Here is a 24,785-nt window from a genome sequence, read left to right as displayed (position 1 = left end):
CCATCCCTGAAAGTGTCAGTTTCTGGTTCAGAGCCTCACCTGCAAAAAAGAAATACCAGAAATGTCCCATAAGAGGTGCTGCCAGGGGGCTGGGTGACCCCCTCAAAACTTCGTAAGCTTTAGGGCAACTATACTGATTGGACTTGGCATTCATGCCTATACTCAAACTATAAAAAAGTAAGATAGGACCCACATTTGCTCATAAGGTAGAAACTGAAACAGATAATGAAAATTAAGAAAAATTCGGAAATAACTTCGAATATTGCTTGTAACAATAGTTCTATACGTGTATCATTGACAGTTTCCATAGTAACACCTTTGTTTTGTTTTGGGAGAAGACACAAACCCGGCAGAATACGCACATACAGAGGGACCTCATTTAACGCTGATGTTGGGAGAAATAAAGATCTCCTTTCATAGGTTAACAAAGTGGTCGTCGGAGTGTGAGCCGGAAGGGTCCCCCCAAGATCTGTGAAATCAAAATGATTTTCATGATAATATTCAGATCTTATTTGCCTTTTTAATTCTCATTCTCTCACCTGAGTATAGTGGTATAGTATATATTTTCAGAGGCTACCTGGCAGGTTCCTTCCTAAGAGATTTGATACAGAAAAAGGTCTGAGCGTCCAGCTGTCTTCTCTCAGGTTACACATCAAAGAGATTTGCAAACACTAAGTAGGGGTAGGAAATAGTATGTAGAACAGTAAAACTTTTCTCAATAATTTTGTTTTGGAAAGTTTGGTTATTTTTCATAAACTGTATGCTATTTACGGTAACATTTATAAGTTTATTTTTGTTATTCCAAATAAGTAAGAACATAAATGTTTTACAAGCTCTTCATTTTACTTTCAAATGTAGTAACTATTGGCAGATGTAACCAATGTAAACAAGCACTTTGGAATCCTTAGTAATGTGTAAGAGCATAGAAATGTGCAAACCAGGCACTGGCCTCGGGCCATCCCAGAAAGTGCTACTGTTAATGCAGGTGCTGAACGCCTCCTGTCCTGTTCCTGTCCTGCTCCTGCCTCTGTTTCTAAAACTACAAACACCACCAGATAGAGGTTGGCCTGGAATCTGCTGAATGGAGCTGGCATTTTATATATATTTTCTAAGTCCCAAAGCCCCGCGGGGATCTCTCTGGGCGTGTTTCCTGATGGCCAGCGCAACAGTCCTGGTTGGTACTATCTTATTTGGAAATTTCAGACAGGACCAGATCTCCTACTCCAGGTGGTTCAGGATCCTGCCGGGATGTCTGCTTTACAGAAGTTGATCACACGAATCAGGGAGATAAAGGCTATTCCTTGGAAGCCACTGGGATGGGTTCCACTTTGGGGACATTCCATATAAGCCAAGCAGAGCATGGAATCCCTGCTCAAATGGGGTTTGGAAAGGAAAGAACTGCTTTACGGGGACAATTAGAAATAGATTTAAGCAGACTTGTTAGCTGCCAGAAAATCAGGAAACGGGTCTTTAAACCCACTTATCAGTATGATGCCACCGTTCCTTCCTATGCAACCCCCTGGGGGAAGGCAAGCCCGCCCTGCCCACGGTGGCAAGGAAGTAGCCTGGTATGGAAACGCCACGCCTGGGTTCAGTGCCTGTTCGCAGGATTCTCCACTCTCCACGGGATCCTGCGCTCTCCAGGCCTGTCGGGCAGGTAGGCACCCGTTGGGAGTATGCAACTGAGCCAACCGGGTGGGGCGCCGAGCATCGGAAAGGTGTGGAGGGAAAGAGGTGGCTGGCAAACAAGTACGCGACAGATCCGGAGGCCAGAGATCAGGACTCCGGGGCCGCCCCGGACCGGCTGGGCGACCTTGGGGGAGCGGGTTCCGTCTCTGGGCGAAGGTGCGCAGCTCCGGTCTACCAGCCGGTCCGCCGCGTTCCGGCTTCCTCTCTCTTTTTCTGCCGGCCTTTGCCAAGTCGGCCTGAGCTGGCTTCTCCCAGGTGAGCGGGTGGCGGGGGTTCCTTTTGGACTGCCGGGCCCGGGAGGACCCCCGAGGCTAGGGACGCGAAGGGGAGGCTACGCGCGACTACGTGCAGGTGGGGATCCGGGGTGGGTGGCCTGTCTCCCACCGCGCGCAGGACGCAGACCCCGCCTCGCTGCCAGATGGTGGAGAAGGCGTAACCGGGGCAAGGGGTCTCTTTCCTGCAGCCACTATCCTGACCATCTGACCCCGAGGGCTCCTAACCCCTCCCTCGAACAGCCGGAATTCTGCAGGTCGGGCGCGGAGGAGGGAGTCTTTGGGGGCACGTCGGGTTAATGTGGGGCCAGAGGTGGAGGGCTCCCCACGAAGAAGGGAAGTCCAAGGGCCTGGGTTAGGATCTCTTGAGATTCATTGTCGCCGCTCCCGCCGTGCCCCATCCCCGCCCACCTTCTCTCTTCCTCGTAACCCAACAGGGGGATGCTGGCCTTGCTGCTCTGCGGACTGTCCCTTGCTCTCCCACCCTTTGTCCGAGCAGGTAGGTTCTAGGTTCGGCTGTCCTTAGGCCTCAGAGGCCACCCTCTCCTAACCCGCCTCCCTCCGGCTCTGAGAGAGTCCCCCTACTCCGTCCCTGAACCCCCCCGCCCCCACCCCCGTGCGGACCCCCCCGGGGGATCCCATGACACCCTAGCCTTGTGGTTATGCTTACTCCAGGGGACAAGACAGAATTCCCTCGGAATGATGAAAGGGCAAGTTTCAGTTCCCAGCATCTGACGCTCAGCCTCTAGGTCACCTTTGAGTTTTGAGGTGACTTTGGAGGAGTGGGGGAGGGGGAATAAGCAAATTTGGAAGTCTGGAGTCAAACCCTCTAATGGAAATAATACTATTTTATATGACAGAGGGTCATTTTATGACCCAGGGTTAAAATACAGAAGCCATCAACACAACATTTCTTCCGAGAAGAAACACGGTTTCTTCAGTGCAATTCAGTAGAAACGAACTTTAAAGTGAGCAGATTTTTTTTTTTTTTTTAAGCAGTCCTTTTTGGGGACGGTATACTTACCCCTTTTCATGAAGATGGAGTGAAATATCTGGGTGGCAAAGCAGAAAGAAATGGGACAAGGAAGGCCCAGAATAGGAATGTTTACTCTGAAGGAAGAGGATGAAGGGGATTCAGGGTCTTAGAAGAGAATGGATGGAGAGAAATCGTTCCAAATGGGGAGGATGAGCCGGTGTGTTTTTTTTTTTTTTTTTTTAAGATTTTTTATTTATTTATTTGACAGAGAGAGATCACAAGTAGGCAGAGAGGCAGGCAGAGAGAGTGAGAGGGAAGCAGGCTCCCCGCCGAGCAGAGAGCCCGATGCGGGACTCGATCCCAGGACCCTGAGACCATGACCTGAGCCGAAGGCAGCGGCTTAAACCACTGAGCCACCCAGGCGCCCCAAGCCGGTGTGTTTTATGAACACATTTGAAGGACTTCCAATTATGCCTTCAAATCAGCAGAAGGTTTACGGAATTCCCACAGAGGAAATTCTCCAGTAAAATTTTAAACTGACTAGAAAATTAAAGAGGCATTTTTAAAAAGGATTTTATGTATTTATTTGACACAGAGATAGAGATCACAAGAAGGTAGGGGCAGACAGCGAGAGGGGGAAGCAGGCCTCCTGCCTAGCAGGGAGCCTGATGCAGGGCTCAATGCAGGGCTCTATCCCAGGACCCTGAGATCATGCCTCCAGCGGAAGGCAGACGCTGAATTCACCATCTGAGCCACCCAGGTGCCCCTTAAAGAGGCATTTGCTAAAACTAATACTCAATAATGCTAGAGTTCTCTTTCATGATTGTTCCCCTTCCTTTCCCTAGATGCATGCAAGGATGTTAGTCTGCAAAACAAGGCACCTTCAGCAGGCCAACCTTTTGCTTTTAACTGTACACACCCACCAGTAACATCTGGGAAAGTACGTGTAACATGGTATAAATATCCCAACAAAATCCCAGTATCCAGAAACACACAGTCTAGAATTCACCAGGAGCAAAACTGGATTTTGTTTCTCCCTCTGACACAGGAGGATTCTGGGATCTACCAATGTGTTATAAAGTAAGTTTCTCATTTAAAATAGAGCTCTCTTTCTCTCTGATAGATCTCTACATGATATATGTATGTAAAAATATATAATGTTTTATATAAATATATATAAAATATTTAATGTATATATGTAAAAAATATAATACAGTATATTAATACCGTGTATAACTGTATACGTATACAATTCTTTTAGGAAAATTCTTAGTAAATGTAGAAAATTCAATGAGAAGAATAAATAATAGTTTTCTAATTGTTACCGGACGGTTTCCAGTGAGGAAACCTCCATCATGAGGCCACAGGCCAGACCAGCTTAAAAACCTGTTTCTCCCAGTATTACTACTACCTAATTGGAATTCGGGAAGGGTGTATGACTGGTGGCACAGCCAGATAGGAATAAACCTCCTTTGAGCTCTTTTTGTCCGGGCTCTGTGATAGGGACTTAATGGTGATTCGGCATCAGCATCAGCTGTGTTCTTGCCCCCGTGCTGAGCCCTGTGCTGGCAAGTAGTGCAGGGGAGTGGCACAGGTCTGGTGGGAGACAGTTGAGCCTGGTGGGGGCTGCGGTGAGCCAGAAAGCATATTAGTCCCACCAAAGGTAGTGGCCTATTCCGCTCAAGTCCATTTTCTAATTTTTCTGGGGAACATGGAAACTTTGTGCGTGTGTGTATGTGTGTGTGTGTGTAACTTTTCAATAAACTTTGTGTGTGTGGCTTAAATAAAACCCGTTTGTGGATCCATTTTGCCTAATGGCCCCAGTTTTGTTATTACCCTCCCTTATGGACGGGCTCGTCTTTAACCAAGTATTCGATAACTCTGAACCTTGATTTTCCCTTCTGTAAAATGGAAGTAATGCCAGCCTGGTAGAGGGGAAGGGACAGTTGGTTGAGATGATGTGTGGCACTGGTACTCCAGGAGGGTGGTCGTGCTCTCCCTCTGCTCTTGTCTGTGGTCTTCGCCTTGGCCTCTCAATGGTACCAGAGTGGGAATGGTCGTGAGCCCCCGTTTGCTGGTTCCTTCCCACAGTTTCACTCACCGTGTGGATCAGGGTGCTGACGTCTTGTGGCGGCATGCTATCCTTGGACTCTAGGTTCTGAGTCTGAGAGCTGCAGATTGTATGACACACAAATTCATATGGATGTCTAGGGTGAATTTAGAATACTTAAATCTGGGAGTTATAAACCGGGAAAGATAACCTTTCATAGAAGGTGGACATAGATGCTCTCTGTCATGAAATAAATGTGAATTCTCAAAAATCTTTAACATACAGAGATGAAACATAGTCAACCGCATATTTTTACTTTGAAGTAATTTCAAATTCATACAAAATTTGCAAAAATAGTATGAAGAAGCCCCATCTACCCTTTATCTAGATTGCCCATTATTTAACGTTTTGCCACATTTACCTTAGAATTCTCTCTCACTCTCTCCCTCCGTATGTGACTGACTCCTGAGTAACATGGGTTTGAAGTGCACAGGTCCACTTATACACAGATTTTTTTTTTGATAAATACATTACTATAAATGTATTTTCTCTTCCTTGTGGTTTTCTTTTCTTTCTTTTTTTTTTTTAAGATTTTATTTATCCACTTGACAGACAGAGATCACAAGTAGGCAGAGAGGCAGGCAGAGAGAGCGAGGAGGAAGCAGGCTGTCCGCAGAGCAGAGAGCCCGATGCGGGGCTCTATCCCAGAACCCTGGGACCATGACCCGAGCCGAAGGCAGAGGCTTTAACCCACTGAGCCACCCAGGCGCCCCTTCCTTGTGGTTTTCTTAACATTTCCCCCTCTAGCTTACTTTATTTAAGAATACAGTATATGTGGGGCGCCTGGGTGGCTCAGTGGGTTAAGCCTCTGCCTTCAGCTCGGGTCATGATCTCAGGGTCTTGGGATCGAGCCCCGCATCGGGCTCTCTGCTCAGCGGAGAGCCTGCTTCCTCTTCTCTCTCTCTGCCTGCCTCTCTGCCTGCCTCTCTGCCTACTTGTGATCTCTGTCTGTCAAATAAATAAATAAAATATTTAAAAAAAAGAATACAGTATATGCTACACATAACATTTAGAATATGTGTTAATCCACTGTTCATGTAATCAGTAAGGTTTCTTGTCAAGAGTGGGCTATTGCGAGTTCAGTTTCGGGGGAGTCCAAAGTTATATGTGATTTTCAAAAGTGCAAGGGAGCCAGCGGCCCTAATGCCTGAGTTGGTCAAGGGTCACCTCTATGTGTATATTTACATGTAATATTATGGTTTTCGGGGTTTCCTCCAAATTTTGAGCTGTATGCCTCATGTTCCTTTAACCTGAATAATTCAATGTGCCATTTGCTATCAACAAGGATATTCTCTACAGAATCACAGAAGAGTTAGCCTACTCCAGAAATTTAACCATCATGCGATATTTTTATTTAATTCCCCATTCATATGCTAATTTTGCCCCGGTTTCGATTTTTCTTTATACATTTTTTTTTCTTTGCTTTCCAGGGGAGGGTCCCAACCAGCCTCATGAATTGCATTTGGCTGTCATACCTTTTCAGTCTCTTTTTATCTGGAACAGTTCCTTGGTCTGTTCTTCATGACGCTGACATTTTTTAAGGACTACTTGGAATTATTTTATATACTAGCACTCCATTTGGGTTTGCCAGATATTTCTTCAGGCGTAGGTTGAGGTTGAGCCTTCTTGACTAGAATACCACGTAAGTAGTTTGTGTCCTCTGCAGACAACGCACTCCGAGGCTCGTGGTAACCATTTGCTCCTCACTGGTGCTGTTCAGCCTGATCCCTTGGCCAAGGTGTGGTCCTGCGTTTCTGCAACAGAAACATTTTTTTTCCTTTGTAATTAATGATTTGTGAGCTGCAGCTTGCCTGGGCTGGGGCAGAGCCTTTACTCAGTGTCTTTTTTTTTTTTTTTTTAAGATTTTATTTATTTATTTGACAGACAGAGATCACAAGTAGGCAGAGAGGTGGGCAGAGAGAGAGAGGGAAGCAGGCTCCCTGATGAGCAAAGAGCCTGATGTGGGGCTCGATCCCAGGACCCCGAGATCATGACCTGAGCCGAAGGCAGAGACTTTAACTCACTGAGGCACCCAGGCGCCCCTTTCCTCAGTGTCTTGACGATGATTTGGCAAGAAGTGAAGATGAACAGCTTCGGAAGATCTGGTGGTTATTTCAGTTCATGAGGTTTCCATTTGCCCTTTTCCTGCAGCGGCACAGACACCTGTCACAGAATACACATTAACCTCACTGTGTTAAGGAGAGACTGGTGTGGTATTTCTGGAAACAGCCAGCTGATTTTATCAGATGAATACAAACAGATACTTCACGCAGGAAGGGACGGCAGCCTTATCTGTCCTCTGAACTTCCCACAGAGTTGTGTTTTGGATTCACTGAAGTGGTATAAGGTAAAAAACCAAATAATTTTCCTATTGATATTTTTCTTCTTCTTTAAAACTTATCTGCTTTTTAGTTAAGTTGGTTCTTTTAGGGCAGAATTAGTGAAGAGGTTTGTGTACCCGAGACAGATTTGTTTGCCAGTGGTTACTGATAATTTTGCTCTCTAATTATTGTTTTAAAAATTAATAGTTATTACAGATTTATAATATTTTGTCACTTGGATTCACCATCTCCCTACAATGATTGTTTTCAGGCTACTTCCAGTATCTTTTTTTTTTTTCTGAACAGATTAATTAATTTCTTGGAATGCATACTACATGCCTGTGATTCATTAATCCCAAAGTATAAAAAGTCGCCCCTGGCAAGTGTCCTTCCCACTCCTGAGCTCTATTTGCCCTGGGCCCATCATACCTTTCCTAACCTGTGGCTGCCTTTGTTAGGGACTTGCCTTCTCTGCATTATTTCTGTATAATGCTATACAAGCAAATGAAACTATACCCTTGTCCTTCCATTTTTATGCAAACAGGGAATCCTAAACTCACATTTCTGCGCCTTCTGGCACTCTCTTTTCTTAGCTGTCCTGGCAGATGATAATGTCTAGGACATAATTCTAGGCATAGAGGGGCACAAGCTGCTTATTTAAGATGGGATTAGTTTTCCTGTAACTCTCTGCGTGTTGGCACTTGCCGGTCCAACCACCTGGGTCATGAGTTTTCTCTGTGGAAAGCTTTCTAGATGCTGATTCACATTCTTTAATGGAGAGAGCCTTATGCCAATTTCTTATTTCTTCCTGAAGAAGTTTTGGTAAGATTCCTTTTTTTGTAGGAAATCACTTGTTTCCTTAAATATTTCAGATACTCTGGTACACGACTGCTTATCATCTTTGCTCTTTTCGTGTCTAAATTCTGTGGTGAGGTTCTTCTTTTAATCCCTATTATGATGTATTTCTCACTCCTCACTTGACTAGTTTCATAACAGTTGTCTGTACTATTATTTTTCTTTTCCAAAGAATCAAGTTTTGGCCTTGTTCATCCTTTCTATTATATGCTTCATGTTCATTTATTTTGTTTCTACTTTTCTGTCTCATGAGGACTGTGGCAATGGATGTCCTTATCCCTGTTTTTTTTTCTTTAAGGTTTATTATTAATTTGAGAGAGAGCGTGCATATGTGTGCATGCATGGGGAGAGGGGCAGAAGGAGAAAAAAGAATCCTCAAACAGCCTCCTTGCTCAGCATGGAGCCCAAATGGGGCTCAGCCTCAGGACCCTGAGATCATGACCTGAGCCAAAATAGAGTCAGTCGCTTAACTGACTGAGCCCCTCGGGTGCTGCTTATCCTTCTCTTTTAACCCACGTTTGCCAGTGTGTGAATTTCTTAGGCTACATGCTGATTAGCCTTATAGCTGTTAGGTTGTAGAGTATGTATATGAATAAGGTATTCAGTTTTATTGATGATGCCAAGTTACTCTAAAAATTTTATATTAGTTTTTACTCTCCTGTGCAATATTCTGGGCTCCCTAAAACCTTATGTGGGACTTTGTACTATAAGACTTATATTTTTTAAATCAGTCTGGTGGGTACAATTGTTACCTAATTATTGTTTTAGTTTGCTTTTCCTTAATCATTAAGGAGGTGGACCAAATTTTCCATACGTTTATTGACCGTTTTGAATCCTCCTCTGAACTTCTGACTCCTATCTTTTGCTCTATTAATTTATTTTTTCTTGCCATTTCATTACTGACTTACAGGAGATTTTTATGTATTTGTATATCCTGGGTACCAATGTTGGGAATGCATGAACAGTTTTCATTGAAGTATAGTATATGTATAGAAAAGGCATGAAGCGTAATTGGACAAGCTTGATGGATTATCAGAAAGTGAACAAACCTTTTGGCTACTCCTTCCAACGGTAGAGGCCAAGAACGAAACCACCACCCAGACCTCAGAAGGCTTGCTTCTGCCATCTTCCAAAAACTATGCCTCCCAAATTCCCTGACTTGTCATAGCATAGATTACTTTTGGACTTTATTGAAATTGAGTCCTATGTATGAAGCATTTTGTGTCTGGCTTGCTTGGCTCAGTAGTAAACTTGTGAGAATCATCCTTTGAAGTAGGAATGGTTCAGTCATTTTTTAGGGCCATGATTTTAGTGGTTCAGTCAAACCATATGGCCATTTCACATCCCAGCTGACAACTTGAGAATTGGACGGGGATGTTCTTCATTGTCAAGCCCTGACTCTAGCTGTTGTCCCCTGCATGCATAGGTTTGTCAAAAGCACTGTCTTAGTCTGTCCGCCATCACCTTCAGAATAATTGGCGATAGTTCTGGACACCTACTATTCCATTAATGAAAAGTTCATCTTTATAGAGTTTAAAGCTACCCCCTGTGCCTTTTCCACTTGCAAGGCTAATCCCTGGTCCTTAGGTATTAGCCTTAGTTCAGGAAGTTTCTGCTGGCTAGATGGATGGCTTCCGAGTTCTTTCTACCTCCAGTGTTTTTCATTTTGTATATCAACTATTGGGCTAATGGAAAAACTACACAGTTATTCATTTAATGTGTGTCAGCATGTATAATCAATGCTCTGCATACTTTTTCTCATGATCCTCTTATTAACATTGGCTCTGACTAAAATTTAATTATTTTTTCTAAGATTTTATTTATTTATTTGGCAGAGAGAGAGATCACGAGTAGACAGACAGGCAGGCAGAGAGAGGGAGAAGCAGGCTCCCCACTGAGCAGAGAGCCTGATGCGGGGCTCCATCCCAGGACCCTGAGATCATGACCTGAGCTGAAGGCAGAGGCTTAACCCACTGAGTCACCCAGGCGCCCCTACAATTTAATTATTAACAATAATCTTGTTCCAGGGAGCTCCTTGCTGGCTCAGTCGGTGGAGAATGTGACTCTTGATCTCAGGGTTGTGAGTTCAAGCCCCACATTGGGCATGGAGCCTATTTGGAAAAAAAAAAAATCCCCTCATAGTATCCTTTTCTGTTCAAAGGGTATTGGTTGCCAGGCCACAGTCCCCTCTGTCTCAGTTGGCTCTGACTGTGACATTACCCATTTTCCAAGTCCTGCTTTAGCCTTCTCAGGATATGGCGAGTCTCAATTCCTCTCTGTAGCTTCTGTAGACTCTTCCTGAAGCATCCTATTTTCCACCTTACAGTCTTGCAACCATTCCCTCCTGACACCAGCATCAGGACCCTCTTGACAGTAGGACTCTTCTGGAGTTTTTTTCCTCCTGGCCTGGACCTGTCATGGTCATAGATTTAAAAGCACTTGACATCTGTAGAGAGGTGGATTTTTAGGATCAACTTGTTACTACCTCAGCATTAAGAGCAATGGATTTTTTTTTTTTTAAGCACTTGTTTGGGCTTGTCCTCTACTCATTGGATCAGATTATCCATGGATGGAGTTCAGGTATTTTTATTTTTATGAGACAGGTATTTTTATTTTTGAAATAATGCTCAGGGGCCCCTGGGTGACTCAGTCGATTGGGTGTCTGACTTTTTTTCTCGGCTCAGGCCATGGTTGATGGGACAGAATAACTCTTAAGCTACCAGGGCTAGATTTTAATATGATTAAATGTTTGTAATCTTGAAAGAAAGAATGAGTTGATCAGAAGGGGACTGGTCAATGATGGAAACATAAAAAGGGAGGCCCAGGCATTGCTCCTATCCAAGCTCTCTCCAGAGAAGAAGTTTTCATCGTCCGAGGACCCAGTGTTGTTTGTCCCAACTCTCAAGAAGGAGGCACCATGTTATTGGAATCTGATGCCTTCACCCATCTGACTCTCACTGGTAATTACCATTTTACTTGGTAAGCAATTGCCCAATTATAACTGGGTTTCCCAAATAAGGAATAATGTGAGACTTCTAGAAATTCATATTGTAAATAAACAAATGCTCATGCATTTATTCATGTGTGATTGAGTTTCCCCTTTGTGAAGAACGGGCTCTGATGCTGAACTAGCTATGGCTGACTCAGGGACAAGACAGCTGGACACGTGGGCAGTTAAATCTTTACCGGGGTTGTAAGTTGGTCTTCTACAGTAGGATTGTGAGCTTTCTAAGGACAGGGACTACATCCGCCTGACAGCGCTTCTCACAGCCTAGCAAAGAGCAGGAACCTGAATGCTTGAAAGAGTATGTGGACTCAGTAATCAGAGAACTTACTCTATAGAGCGGCACTTTCCAAAGAAAGGGGAAACATTTTGAGAGAGTTCAGGGGGATCTGTGAGACAGGAGAAGCATGAGAATCTGAGTTTGTGACATGTCCTGCCAGTGGACGGGGAGGCCTGCCCTGGGGGCGGTTGCTGAGGATGACAAATGAGAAGGGCATTCCTGAAACTAACCAGGCCTCAGACTGGTTTGGTGTGAGTTTGTTCTAGTTGATGCCGTGGCAGCACGGGTGATGTAATGAGTTAGGTGACGTCTGCCCATAAGCCTAGTCAGCATACTTTGACTGTTGTTCAGGCCTCCAAGCAGAATGTTCTCGAAGACTTATTTTGGACCTCTGTGAAGTCCAACCCGATAGGTGGAGAAGGTGTATTTGGGCCTGGAACACAATGGAAGAGCTCATTAATCACCTGGGCTTGCAGTCTTGGTATAGGGGCTTGGTGTCATGAGATGGTGGTTTACCGGGAGCTATGGGCCCCTGTGGGTGGAGGGCATTCCTGCCTGTTCACACCTACTGCACTCCTCTGTGGGCCCACACAATCCTTCTCCATGCGGTCTTACTTCTAGTTCCAGTTGGCCTCTTTCCTCTCAACTTCCATTAGACTTAATATTGACAGCGTGCACGATAGCCTCTAACATACTCGTCATATCTGTAGATATCTATCTATCGATCTACCCATTGATACCTATAGATATAGATATCATTTTCAGTTAGAATATGAAGTACCCGAGGTCTAGAGATCCCATGTTTCTTGCCGCTCCCCATGTTCATAGGGTGCTGCTAACCAGAAATGTAATGGATACACCAAAATACTCTTTGATTTAATTTAAGTATATATATATATATATATATACACATATATATACATATATATATATACATATATACATATATATATATATATATATATGTATGTATGTATATTTTTGTATTCAGGGCTGTGAAGAGATTAAAGGAGAACGGTTTATTTCCTGGGAAATGAAGCTTTCTGTGAGCAATGTTTCGGCAGAGGACGGAGGGAGCTATGCATGTCAAGCCCGACTGACACACACAGGGAAACAGTACACTGTTATAAACAGCATCACCGTGAATATCGGTAAGTAAGCTTGTAGCCATTGCCTTGGCTTCCTCTTGGCTTTGCTTGAGATGGCTGGCTTTTTGGGCAGCAGTGATTCTTTTTTTTTTTTTTTTTTTAAAGATTTTATTTATTTGACAGAGATCACGAGTAGGCAGAGAGGCAGGCAGAGAGAGAGGAGGAAGCAGTCTCCCTGCTGAGCAGAAAGTCCGATGCAGGGCTCGATCCCGGGATCCTGGGATCATGACCTGAGCCGAAGGCAGAGACTTTAACCCAATCAGCCACCTAGGCGCCCCATGGGCAGCAGTGATTCTTGATCTCGGTTTTCTTGATCTCAGACTTGCCATTGTTAGAAAGGAGAGGGCAAAGGGCATGAGCAGTTTTGTTTTCCTCATCTGGAAAAACAGAATACCCACCACTTGTTTTTTAAAATAGTTTATTTATTTATTTGAGAGAGAGCGAGAGCGAGCGAGAGACAGTGTACGAGCAGGGAGAAGAAGGAGAAGCAGGCTCCCCACTGAGCCGGGAGCTCGATGCAGGATCCTGGGATCCCGAACTGAGCCCAAGGCAGACACTTAACCGACTGAGCCACCCAGGTGCTCCTGAATATTTCTTTGACTTGAACCATCATGTCTGCCACTAATTTCTGTCCGACTTCATCGTACTAGGTGGTACCTAGCAATTTCTTGATGGTGTGCCTCTCTTGGACCATGTGTTCAGCATTGGTGGTTTCTTGTTCCTCCCCCACCAGAACCCTTTACTTAAGAAAATTAACTATTATATTTTGTGATCTTTATGTTCTTGGGTTTTATGTTACCTGTTATCTCTCCAGATGTAAGCAAAAAAGATCTTTGTCTTGTTCACAGTTGAATCTCCTGCATCTAGCCCAGTGCCTAGACTAGATTAGGCACAGACCCATTTATTAACTGAGTGGTTGCTGACTATCATGCTTAGTTTTCCATTGAAAAATGGAAAGGACTTCTTTGAAAGGAAAATGGAGACTACCTCAAGAGGTCATTGAGTGCAATAGTCTATGTTTTGTATCCTTGCAATAAACACTTATTTACGATCTAGTGTATGCCCCAATTGTTGGAACCTGATAATTAAAAAGTTTAAATAAAAAAACCATCATTTCTTCTATTGAGAAACTCTCAGCCTGGTGGTAGTCGAGCTGGAGATGTAAATGAATCGTTTTCACATCATGCAGTAAGGATAGAGTTATAGATGGTGTCTGGGGAGGAAAAGAATCAGATGTAGCCAGAGGGGAGGCAAGCAAATGGTGTTGGAAGGCTTCCAAGAGGAAATGGCTTTTCAGCTGAATTTTGAAGGATGAGTCAAATTTATAAAGGTAAAGAGGCAGAGCAGAGAGAATAGTCTAAGACAAAGCATGGAAGTGTCTACCCACATAGTTTGTATTGGGTCTAAAACTAATTTTGTTAGAGCCTTTGTAAGCATGAGGTAAGGAGTGATGGGAACTGAAACTCAGTCTTAACAGGGGTGCCGACAATCTGAACTTGAGTGGAAGTGGCAGGGGATTCTTCTTTGGGCAGTAGTTTATTTTTTATTTATTTATTTATTTATTTATTTATTTTTAAAGGTTTTTTTTCATTCATTTGGCAGAGAGAGAGATCACAAGTAGGCAGAGAGGCAGGCAGAGAGAGAAGCGGAAGCAGTCTCCCCGCTGAGCAGGGACTGAGAGAGAAGCAGGGGGGGACTGAGAGAGAAGCAGGCTTCCTACTGAGCAGAGAGCCCCATGCGGGGCTCGATCCCAGGACCCTGAGATCATGACCTGAGCCCAAGGCAGAGACCCAACCCACTGAGCCACCCAGGCACCCCCTTTGGGCAGTAATTTAGTGGCTCTCTACCAAGTGCCTAATAAGGCCAGGTCCTGTGGTTTGTGGAGAGAGCATGAGAAGAAGGAACCCATGACTACCGCTCTGACAGATCTTTGAAATCGGAGCAGGGAAGGGAGGCAGAGATAAGTCAGATAGTCTGCTAGTGAGATGTGTAATTACCAAAGAGATGAATGCCATGAGCAAGTGGCAAGTATGAGATCGAACAGACAAGGACTTGTTGAGAAAGCTGAGGGTCAGGGAAAGCTTCTTGATAATAGTGATGCTGAGGGTCAGGACACATTAACTGAGTGATGGAGTGGGCAAGATTTTTCCCAACCGAGGGAGCCCTGTAACAAAACAGACCATGGTATGTGTGAATAATGGCAAGTAGGCAGGTGGGCGGGAGCAATGTTGAGTGGGGGAGGTCATGCGAGGTAATGAGGGTAGAGAAGTAATCAGCAAATGGGGAAGGGAATAAGTGGAGAGAAACAAAGGGCTGGGAAGTCAGTATGAGGGAAGACAGTCTCACAGCAGGGTAAAGGAATGGGGGAACCAAAGAACAAAAGAGGACCAGATTTAAAGAATAAGGAAAAGCAGGGATGGAGGTTGGAGCAGTGGGACCAAACATAAAACTTTAGGATCATTCTCTGTCCCTAACTGGGACCTAGACCAGAGCTTGGCTTGGAGCCACTGCTTACAAACCGTATTTGGATTATTAGGTAATCAGATTTTATTAGACAGTCTCATCAGTTTTCATTTATGTCAAATACAGAATGGTGAAGCGGAATCTCCTGGTAGCCCAGGTTTTAGGGTTTTTGCTCAGCAATGCAATTTCTGGTTTAAAAATATGCATTTATGAGGCAGTAGCTCATCATGCCAGGAGTTTTGTTCTTTTCTTGACTCATGTTTATGGAAGACCCGCTCAGTGCCACATTTTCTTTACACTGTTATTAGATAAATAGTTGGGAATGTATCATCTATGATTCTAATGCAATTTCATGTGGGTATGATTTTTTAGCAGAAACAAATGGATATGCAGGAAGAATTCCTAAAATCATTTATCCAAAAAACAATTCAATTGAAGTACAACTTGGTGAGTAAAATTATTGAAGCCATTGAAATCACTAAGGGCAGATTAATATGTTTAACATAAAACTAGTTAAATTTCATGGAATGTTCTGAAGCTTGATGAAGCATTTTAAAAATTCATGTCAAAAAATGTTGGAAAATTTAGCAGGAAAATAATTGAATAGAAGAATAAAGAGAGATCTTTTCTAGTAAATAGTAAAGTATGTTTAATTATAAAGCAACAATACGTAAATACTGGTATTTGTATACAAATAGAAAGATTAAAGCAACATAATGGAAAACAATAGGCATATCCTAGAATATACAACAATTTAATAAAGGAGATTTGTGGCATTTAAAAATATGTAGAGAAGGAGAGATATAGTATATGTGTGATATGAGTGTAACTTTTTAAAAGTGAAGAATATGTAGTTCATTCTTTACCTCAGACATAAAAATACATTTTTGATGAATTAAAAAAACTACATATAAATATAAACCCACAGGGCGCCTGGGTGGCTCAGTGGGTTAGGCCGCTGCCTTCAGCTCGGGTCGTGATCTCAGGGTCCTGGGATCGAGTCCCACATCAGGCTCTCTGCTTAGCGGAGAGCCTGCTTCCCTTCCTCTCTCTCTGCCTGCCTCTCTTGTGATTTCTCTCTGTCAAATAAATAAACAAAAATCTTTAAAAAAAAAAGATTAAAAATAAACCCACAGAAATACCATTTAAAACTGAGATAAATTTATACCTAACCTCAGAATGATGTACTTTCTATGCATAAAATCAGTGGAAGAAATCACAGAGGATTAAAAATTATACTCACATAGAAACTGTAAGTGTCTATATACAGGAAAAATGGTAAAATTAAAATGTGAATGACAAACTAAGAGAGAATGTTTGGGACAGAGACATCAAAAAACAGGTAACATCATTTCTGTATAAAAATATCAACAAATCAAGGACTAAGAATAATCCAAATGAGGCAAATGAATAATTCATAGAAGGAAAAAAAAGACTAACAGAATATGAAAATATATTCATCTGAAATAAAAGAAATGTATATGAAAACAATGATATGTATCTAAGAAATTGGTAAGGATTAAAACATGTAAATAGCAAATATTAGCAAGTATAACATAAAGGGTGTTCTAATGCATTACTGGCCACAAACATGAGCGATCCCATTAAAACATTTGTGTTTAAAGCTCCTCAACAGTTTCCCATCTCACTCAGAATAAAATGCAAAGTCCCTGCATTCCCAACGTGGCCCTCCACGGCTGACTTCTCCTTGCCAGTGCTCACACTGGTAAGCTCACACTTGATCTCCCTGATATACCTGCGGTTCCTTGAACCTCTCAAGCACATCTCCACCTCAGGGATTTTGCATATGCCTTTCCCTCTGCTTGAAATGCTCTTCCTGACACAGCTCCATGGTCCCTTCCTTCACTTCCATTGGGTCTCCAATGAATGTCATTTCACTTGACCACCACATTAAAACAGCACCCTTCTGGGTGTTTGGGTGGCTCAGATGGTTAAGCGCCTGACTTCTGTTCAGGTCATGATCTTGGGGTCCTGGGATTGGGCCCCACATTAAGCTGAGTGGGGAACCTACTTCTCCCTCTGTCCCTCACTCTTTTCATGCTCTCTCTCAAAGAAATAGATAACATCTTAAAAAACAAAAACAAAAGCAAAGCACACCCCACTCACTATCATGCTCTATCTCCTGAGCTCTGTTTTGGGTAAAGTACTTATCACTACCCCACATATTTTGTCTTGGTATCTCTAATTCTATTTGAATGCTCCTTAGGAGCTGTCATTTTTTCTGGTTTGTTCCTTCCTATATCATCAGTGCACAGAACAGATTCTAGAACAAAGCAGATGCTCAAGAAATAGTTGCTAAGTAGCTAAATAAATGAATGGGCTGGTATCAGCTTTGTAGATGGAAATGCCAATATGTGTTCAGAACCTTCACAAATAACCTTTGACTCAGTATGTTCTAGATGGTAAACCACATACAACGGAAACAGATCCCCAGGGCCCCAGATAGCGATAGATAGATAGATAGATAGATAGATAGATATTGTGCTTACTATGTTTAAGGAAGGAAAAGATATGATTTCAACTTTCAAAAGACAACTGCAAACTTTTAAAAAATGACCATATCAGGTTTGAAAAAGAACAAATCAAATACCAGAATTGATAAATATAATAACCAAAACCAAAAACTCAAAGAAGGGTTTAGAAGCTTATGAGACCCCTGAAAAAAGTTACCAAACGAAAATATAGGTCAGGAAAAAATGCCTAGGATTAAGCATAGAGAGACAGAAGACTAAGAAATACAGAGGTTAGAGAAAGAGGATACAAAGAGCTAACACATATGTAATTGCAATCCCAGAAGAAAGAGAAAAGAGAAAATGGGAGCAGAGACAGTATTATTTAGGTGATAATCTGAGAATATTCCAAACTGATAGACACGTTAATCAAAAGATGTCGTAAGCTAAGGAGACTCGGCAGGACAAATAAAGGCAAACCTATACCTTGAAATACCAAAGTGAAACTGCAGAAAACCCAAAACAAAGGAAAAATATCTTAAAAGTTAGGAGAAGAGGAAAAAAAAAACCCCATCCTCTATGCGCAACAGTAAGCCCACTGTTTGAATTTTTGATGGAAAGAGTGGAGGTTGTCTGCTGAAAAAAAAAAAAGCGCTGCTAATTTTATAATCAGTGAAAATATGATAAACTAAAAACGACAAAATTTGTTGAGCACAGTCTTACAGTAAAGGAGCTACTATAGTGTTCTTTAAGCAGGAGGAAATATTTTTAGATTGTGAATCAGCTATGGAGGAGGGAAGGAAGGAGCAAATGTTCGCAAAAATAAGTGAGTAAATCCAAATGAATCTTGACTCTGTGAGGCAATGGTGATGATGATTGTTCATGGAATTTAAATTATATATGGAATTAGAATTCATAACTGCATTTGCCTGTCTGTTGGGAGAAGGCTAAAGGCAATTGCATCCTAAGATTTTACATTCTCTTAGAAGAGGATAGAAATAATCCATAATATCAGACTTTGATAAGTTCAAGGATCTCTGTTTTAATATTTAGGTTAACCCTAAAATAATAATAATTTAAAGATAGAGCATTGTATGGAATAATTAAAAAATAATCAAGAGGAAGGTAAGAGGAAATCCAAAAGATGGAGTCAAAAGACAGCAAGAGAGAAAAGACAGATATAGGACAGATGCTACAAAAAAAAAAAAAAAATATATATATATATATATATATGATAGTTGATTTAAATGTACATATGTCACCAATTTCAGGATGGACTAAACACTCCAAATAAAGATTGTCATACTGGATTTGAAAGAACAAATCAAAACTCTGAGCTGTTTACAAGATGCTGGAAGAGAAAAGAGTAGAAAATGATATGTGGTAAAAACACTGACCCAGACAATGTTGGTATAATTATATTAATATCAAAGTAGATCTGAAGGTAGAATCCATTATTAGAAGTGAACAGAGATCCTTCAAATGACTACAAGTTCAATAGTGAACCTGCAGATACATAATAACATGGCCTTAAAAGTGTGTGTTTGTGCATGTGTGTGTATACGTGCAGAAAGACATAGCCAGTTCAGGATGAGTCCACACTAATAATGGAATAATAATAATGACACTTTGCAAGGTAGCTGGTAGAACAAAGCAAGCAGAACACCCTATCACAACAAACAAAATGTGCCCAACAAATGGCCTAATGTTCATATCATAGAACCCCGAGCCCAGCTGCTACAGATTACACATTCTTTCTAAGCAAAATGAAATGTTTAATAAAGGGAGGCCTGGGTGGCTCAGTTGGTTAAGCGCCTGCCTTCAGTTCAGGTCATGATCCCAGGGTCCTGGGATCGAGCCTCACATGGGGTTCTCCGCTCTGTTCCTTCTTCTCCCTCTGCCAACGCTCCCAGCTTGTGCTTGCTGTCTCTCAAATGAATTAATAAAATCTTTAAAAAGAAAAAAGAAATGTTTAATAAAATCAACTGTATATTGGACTGTAAAGCTAGACTTTATAGAAAACAATAGAATAAAAAAATTCTCTAGATAGCCTATGGATAGAAGTAGAAATCAGAAAATATTTTGACAATGAATACTCATGAAAAGTTTACACCAAGACTGGTGGGATACAAAAATTTGATCAGAGCACACTTGATAGACTGAATTAGGAAAGGAAGATAGTTGAAATATCCATGAGATGCAAGCTCAGCCCTGAAGACAGAAAAGGAGAAGCAAAATGAATCCCACAAAATGGGAGAAACGAGGTGAGCAGTAATCACAGACAATAGTGAAATAGTAAATGAACATGCAATTGAATGATTAACAGGAAAGAAGTTAGTTTTCTGAAAAGTGGAACATGATTGCTAAGCCCCTGAATGATTAAGAAAAGAGAGAAGGCACAATCTGAAGGAAAAAGAGACCATCACCATAGATCATATACACATGAGAAAGTTCATAAAAGAACATTCTGGAAAACCTAGTGCCAAACAATTTGAAAATCTAAAAAGAAATGGGCAGTTTCCGTAAAAACCAGCACACAGGATCTGCTACAAGAAGATACAGATTTCAGAATTGGCATATGACTAGAAATAAAAAATCCTGTCATGAACAAAATTCTAGATCCACTTGGCTTTACTGGTGAACTCTACGAAACATTTAATAAAGAAATCCAACAGATTTAAATAGTTTCACAGAGCAGAAAAAGAAGAAACAGTTGTTAACTCATTTTATTAGGTCAGGAAAATCCTTGACACTTGGATCCAAACAAGGAAGTCGTTACAAAGGAAATTTCAGGCCAATCTCATTCATCAATACAGATGAAAAAATTTAAGCACATTCTTTTTTTTTTTTTTTTTTTCAGTGTAACAGAATTCATTGTTTATGCACCATACCCAGTGCTCCATGCAATACGTGCCCTCCATAATACCCACCACCTGGCTCCCCCATTCTTAGCAAATTTATTTTAGCAGCGTACCCAAAGAGTGATACACTGCGGTTCAGTTGGGTTTATGTGAAACAATGCTAACTTGCCTCATATTATGTAAGTCATCCTTTTATTTTATATAACAAACCAAAGGAGAAAAAATAATACACTTATAGATACTGAAAAGTCATTTAGAACACCTGAACTAGGAATTTATTATTTAAAAAGAAAACACTCTTTTAAAACTAGGAATGTAAGGGAATGCCCTTAATCTAATTTTTAAAAAATCTATCTTTAGAAGCCTATAGAAGAAACAACACGCTCAAGACTGAACTATTAAACACATTTCCTTTGTTTTGAGGGTAAGCCAAACAGATTTTAGTTTTTGCTGAATTTGATAAGTTGGTTATAAGTGGTATGGAAAAGTAAAGACTGAATAATAGTCAAGACACGTCTAATGAAAAAGAACTAGCTGAGGGATTTGTACAACCCGGTTTCAAGATTTAATAAAAAGCTACCGTGGTTTACAGAGTATAGTTCTGATACAAGGGAGACAGTGGGTTAGAATTGAAGGCCCGGAAATAAATCTGCCATATTATGCCCTCGATTTTGGTGAGGCTGACCCTGTACTAGGAGAGGTGTGATCCCTTCAACAAGTGGAACTTGACAATGGGACAGAATATGGAGTAAAATAAAAACTTGACCCCTTTCTCACACTGTTTATAAAAATAATTTCAAGTGAGTTGTAGATCTAAGTATGGAAGTCAGAACGATGCATTTCTAGGAAAAAATCCTTCATCCTTCATGATTTGGGGTAAGAAAAGATTAAAAAAAATAAAGACATATTAGTCAATGACTAGTCTTTTTTTTTTTTTTTTTTTTTTTTTTTTTTTTATGTATTTGACAGAGAGAGATCTCAGGTAGGCAGAGAGAGAGGAGGAAGCAGGCTCCCCACCGAGCAGAGAGCCCGATGTGGGGCTCGATCTCAGGACCCTGGGATCATGACCTGAGCCGAAGTCAGAGGGTTTAACCCACTGGGCCAACCAGGCGCCCCTCAATGACTAGTCCTGAGGTAGAATTTGATAAGCACGACTACAGCAAACATAGGAACTTCCATTTATTGAAAGACAAGTCAACCTACCAGAGGCGAAGCAGACCACTGTGACGGTTTACAACAGAGGGCACCAACACGGCCGAGGAAGGTCTGAAAACGTGGGGGAGCAGGTGCCACCTAGGGCAGCGCAAATTCAATCCAAGGTGTGAGGTCATGACACGCACCGAGCTGGCGAAAATAAATAGACCGACAACTCCTCATACTGCTGAGTCCGCCCTCTTACACGTGCTCGTCTACACCGCTGGTGGGAGCGTAAATCGGTACAGCCGCGCTGGAAAACGATGTGGCAGCTCTTTTAATGTCGAAGATACGCATCACCTACGATCTACTGATTTTACCGGTAGATGGGCGTGTGTACCGTCACAGACGCGGGCGCGTACACGGGACAGGTGTGTACCGGCGCCCCAGGAGGTGCGCAGCCGGAGCTCACAGCAGTCTTCGCACTGAGGCAAACACTACAGCAATGCAGGTGTGTGCAGAGCAGCAGTGCAGGAAATGGAGACGCACTAGAGTATTCTCGTCACTGCGTGGAGTAGAGCTACGTGCAACAGCACAGATGAGCATCACAAACGAAACGTGGGGCAACAGAAGCTACAGATCAAGTGGGCATGAGGAAGTGTTAGAGTATAAGGCGGGCAAGGGGCGGGCATGGGGGAGGCTTCTGGATTTCCGGCCAATCTACTGTTTCCTGACGGGGTCAAAGGGGTATGGACGAGTGCTTTGCATTTATGTCCTATACTTTTTACTCTACATGGGTTGTACTTCATGATTTAAAAAAATAAATAAATAAAAAAGCCTTAATCCCACCTAGAATAAAGAAACATAGATTGTGTAGAAATAATTTTTTGTGTAGAATAAATAGATGGAAGGTATTAGGCTCAGGGAGCAAAATAAAATAAAAATAGAAAACCAATAAATATAAAAATTTAATAAAAATATAAAACTATTAAATATAAGGGTGCCTGGGTGGCTCAATGGGTTAAAGCCTCTGCCTTCGGCTCAGGTCATGATCCCAGGGTCCTGGGATCGAGCCCCGCATCAGGCTCTCTGCTCAGCGGGGAGTCTGCTTCCTTCTCTCTCTCTGCCTGCCTCTCTGCCTACTTGTGATCTCTATCTGTCAAATAAATAAAATCTTTAAAAAAACTATTAAATATAATTTGTGACTATGTGTGATGGGGTCAAAGAGGGGTCACGATTGGTGAAGTTGAAATATCACTGGATTTGGAAATAGAAAAACCAGTGTTCATGTCTCATTTCTTTCTCTCACATGTGACCTTGGGCAAGTCACTAGTCGATCTGAATTTCAGTGTTCTTGTCTGTAGAACCTCCTCTTTCCTGATTGTAGGAATGTTTTGAAGGTGAGAAAACTGAAGGAGATGATGTGTGTGAAATACTTTGTAAAGTTCTTTGCTAAGTTTCCTAAGACTGGTGGTAGTGTCTGAGGCCCAACCTGGTGATATCTGGCCGCACATGGATATCTCTTTACAAAATAGACATTCTGGAAGTTTCCTTGTCCCTGTGATCTCTGTCCAGGTAGAGAATAGGGTAGAGGAACATTGGCCTCTGGGGTGAATTTTTGGTAACCAAATGATATTCAGGATGTTGTTTAGGTGACCACTTTTTGGTAGGCTTTTCACGTAACATTTATGAATTTTTTTAATAGGCTCCCCCCTTATTGTGGACTGCAATATCACAGACACGAGGGATAATACAAATCTCCGGTGCTGGAGAGTCAATGACACATTGGTGGATGATTATTACAGTGAATCTAAACGTATCAGAGAAGGATTTGAGTAGGTGTTGTGTTTTTCTGGCTTCCCTAAAAGCCTACAAGAATTTCCTCACTTACCTTATTTTATTGCTAGTACTACTTTTGTAGCTGCTTCTCAATGACTCCTCAACCCTCTTTTTGGCTTTGTCTCTCAAAGATCTCCTCAGCGCTGGGCAGGGCCGAGCTTCCGGTTCAGAGAAGTGTGAGGCCCATGTTATCAACCTTCTCACGTCCTAGTCAGACACATGAGGCAAAACATCAAGTATGGGCTTCACGCAACAAAATCTCTTTCTCTCAGTTGGTCCTTAAAACCAGCCTCATTCCTATTTCGTTATATCATTATATATATCGTTATATCATGACCCATAGATCCTCAAGACTTCAGTAGCAAAATGGGCAGCAGCACAGGGACTCTTGGGGGAAATAGGACTTAATCATGAGCTAATTTCATGGTAGAAACCCAATCTGTGGTGGTCTAAATGGGGTGGCGTCAAGCAAGACTCACTAGTCTGAGGGATGGAAGAACTGGTGTTGGGCCCTTGCAGGGTAGGTAAGTTAGCCTAAGTGGAGATGACCAGGGGAAGTCTCTGGAGGGCTGAGGATGCTGTCTGTCCCTGTCCAGAAGAAAATGCAAGTCCGGAATGGCCACCATCCACACACCTTACCTAGATAGTCCATGGAGCATTCTCAGGGTAACGTGGGGAGAGAATTTTATTCTCTAGACTGAAGGTGTTACACTATGCTGGGGAACTGGGACTCATGTATAAATGATTGGCTCCTTTCTTTTACAGATCACACATTTTTTTCCAGAAACATATTTTTTACACAGTGAACATAACCTTCTTGGAAGTGAAAATGGAAGATTATGGCCATCCTTTTGTCTGTCACGCTGGAGTTTCCGCAGCATATTTTATTTTAAAACTCCCAGGTAATGGTTCTGAGGGTTACACGCTATTCAGAGGGTGCAATATGATGACAAGGAGACAAGTGTCTTCTTGTAGCAAAGTGATATTCAGTAGGGAAACTCAGCATTAATTTCTTGTTTGGCATTTGATGGTTTTAATCTCATTTCCAGAGCAGAGGGGAGGTCACTGCTCCTGAAGGCAATGAGTGACCAACTCAAGAATATCGGGCCGTCACTCCTGTCTACTTACCAGGGACTTTATAAATATTGCACGGCACGGTCTTCTTACTGTGACCATTGCAGTACCAAGATCCCTGAAGTCTATACGTTACAGGTTCCCAGACCTGGGTCCTCCCAAAGGGGAAGGTGGCATTGTTGTTCCAAGAGCTGGGGAAGGACAGAGAGAACTGGCAGGATGGGAGGGAAGTGTGGATCCATCTAAGAGTTAGAAGCTAGAGGCTCAAACATGTGGTCAGGATCAGAT

General features: G+C 42.2%; 1 protein-coding gene across 2 annotated transcripts in view; it reads left to right on the top strand.

Moving 5' to 3' along the window:
* The first annotated feature begins 1,613 nt into the window (after nucleotides 1-1,613).
* IL1RL2 (interleukin 1 receptor like 2) overlaps nucleotides 1,614-24,785 on the top strand; it is a 36,490-nt gene continuing 13,318 nt past the window's right edge. The window contains exons 1-8 of one of the 2 annotated variants that reach the window (XM_045981370.1): nucleotides 1,614-1,657; nucleotides 2,399-2,460; nucleotides 3,783-4,017; nucleotides 7,199-7,394; nucleotides 12,499-12,658; nucleotides 15,491-15,565; nucleotides 23,290-23,419; nucleotides 24,189-24,325. In XM_045981370.1, coding sequence (XP_045837326.1) covers nucleotides 2,403-2,460; nucleotides 3,783-4,017; nucleotides 7,199-7,394; nucleotides 12,499-12,658; nucleotides 15,491-15,565; nucleotides 23,290-23,419; nucleotides 24,189-24,325 — 991 coding nt within the window. In that variant the 5' untranslated portion in view covers nucleotides 1,614-1,657; nucleotides 2,399-2,402. Of the gene's footprint in view, nucleotides 1,945-2,398; nucleotides 2,461-3,782; nucleotides 4,018-7,198; nucleotides 7,395-12,498; nucleotides 12,659-15,490; nucleotides 15,566-23,289; nucleotides 23,420-24,188; nucleotides 24,326-24,785 lie in introns of both variants that reach the window. The other variant, XM_045981371.1, reaches the window with a different exon arrangement.

This window comes from Meles meles, chromosome 16 (genome assembly GCF_922984935.1).
Source record: "Meles meles chromosome 16, mMelMel3.1 paternal haplotype, whole genome shotgun sequence".
Taxonomy (NCBI): domain Eukaryota; kingdom Metazoa; phylum Chordata; class Mammalia; order Carnivora; family Mustelidae; genus Meles; species Meles meles.
This window is presented reverse-complemented; position numbering and strand designations above follow the sequence as displayed.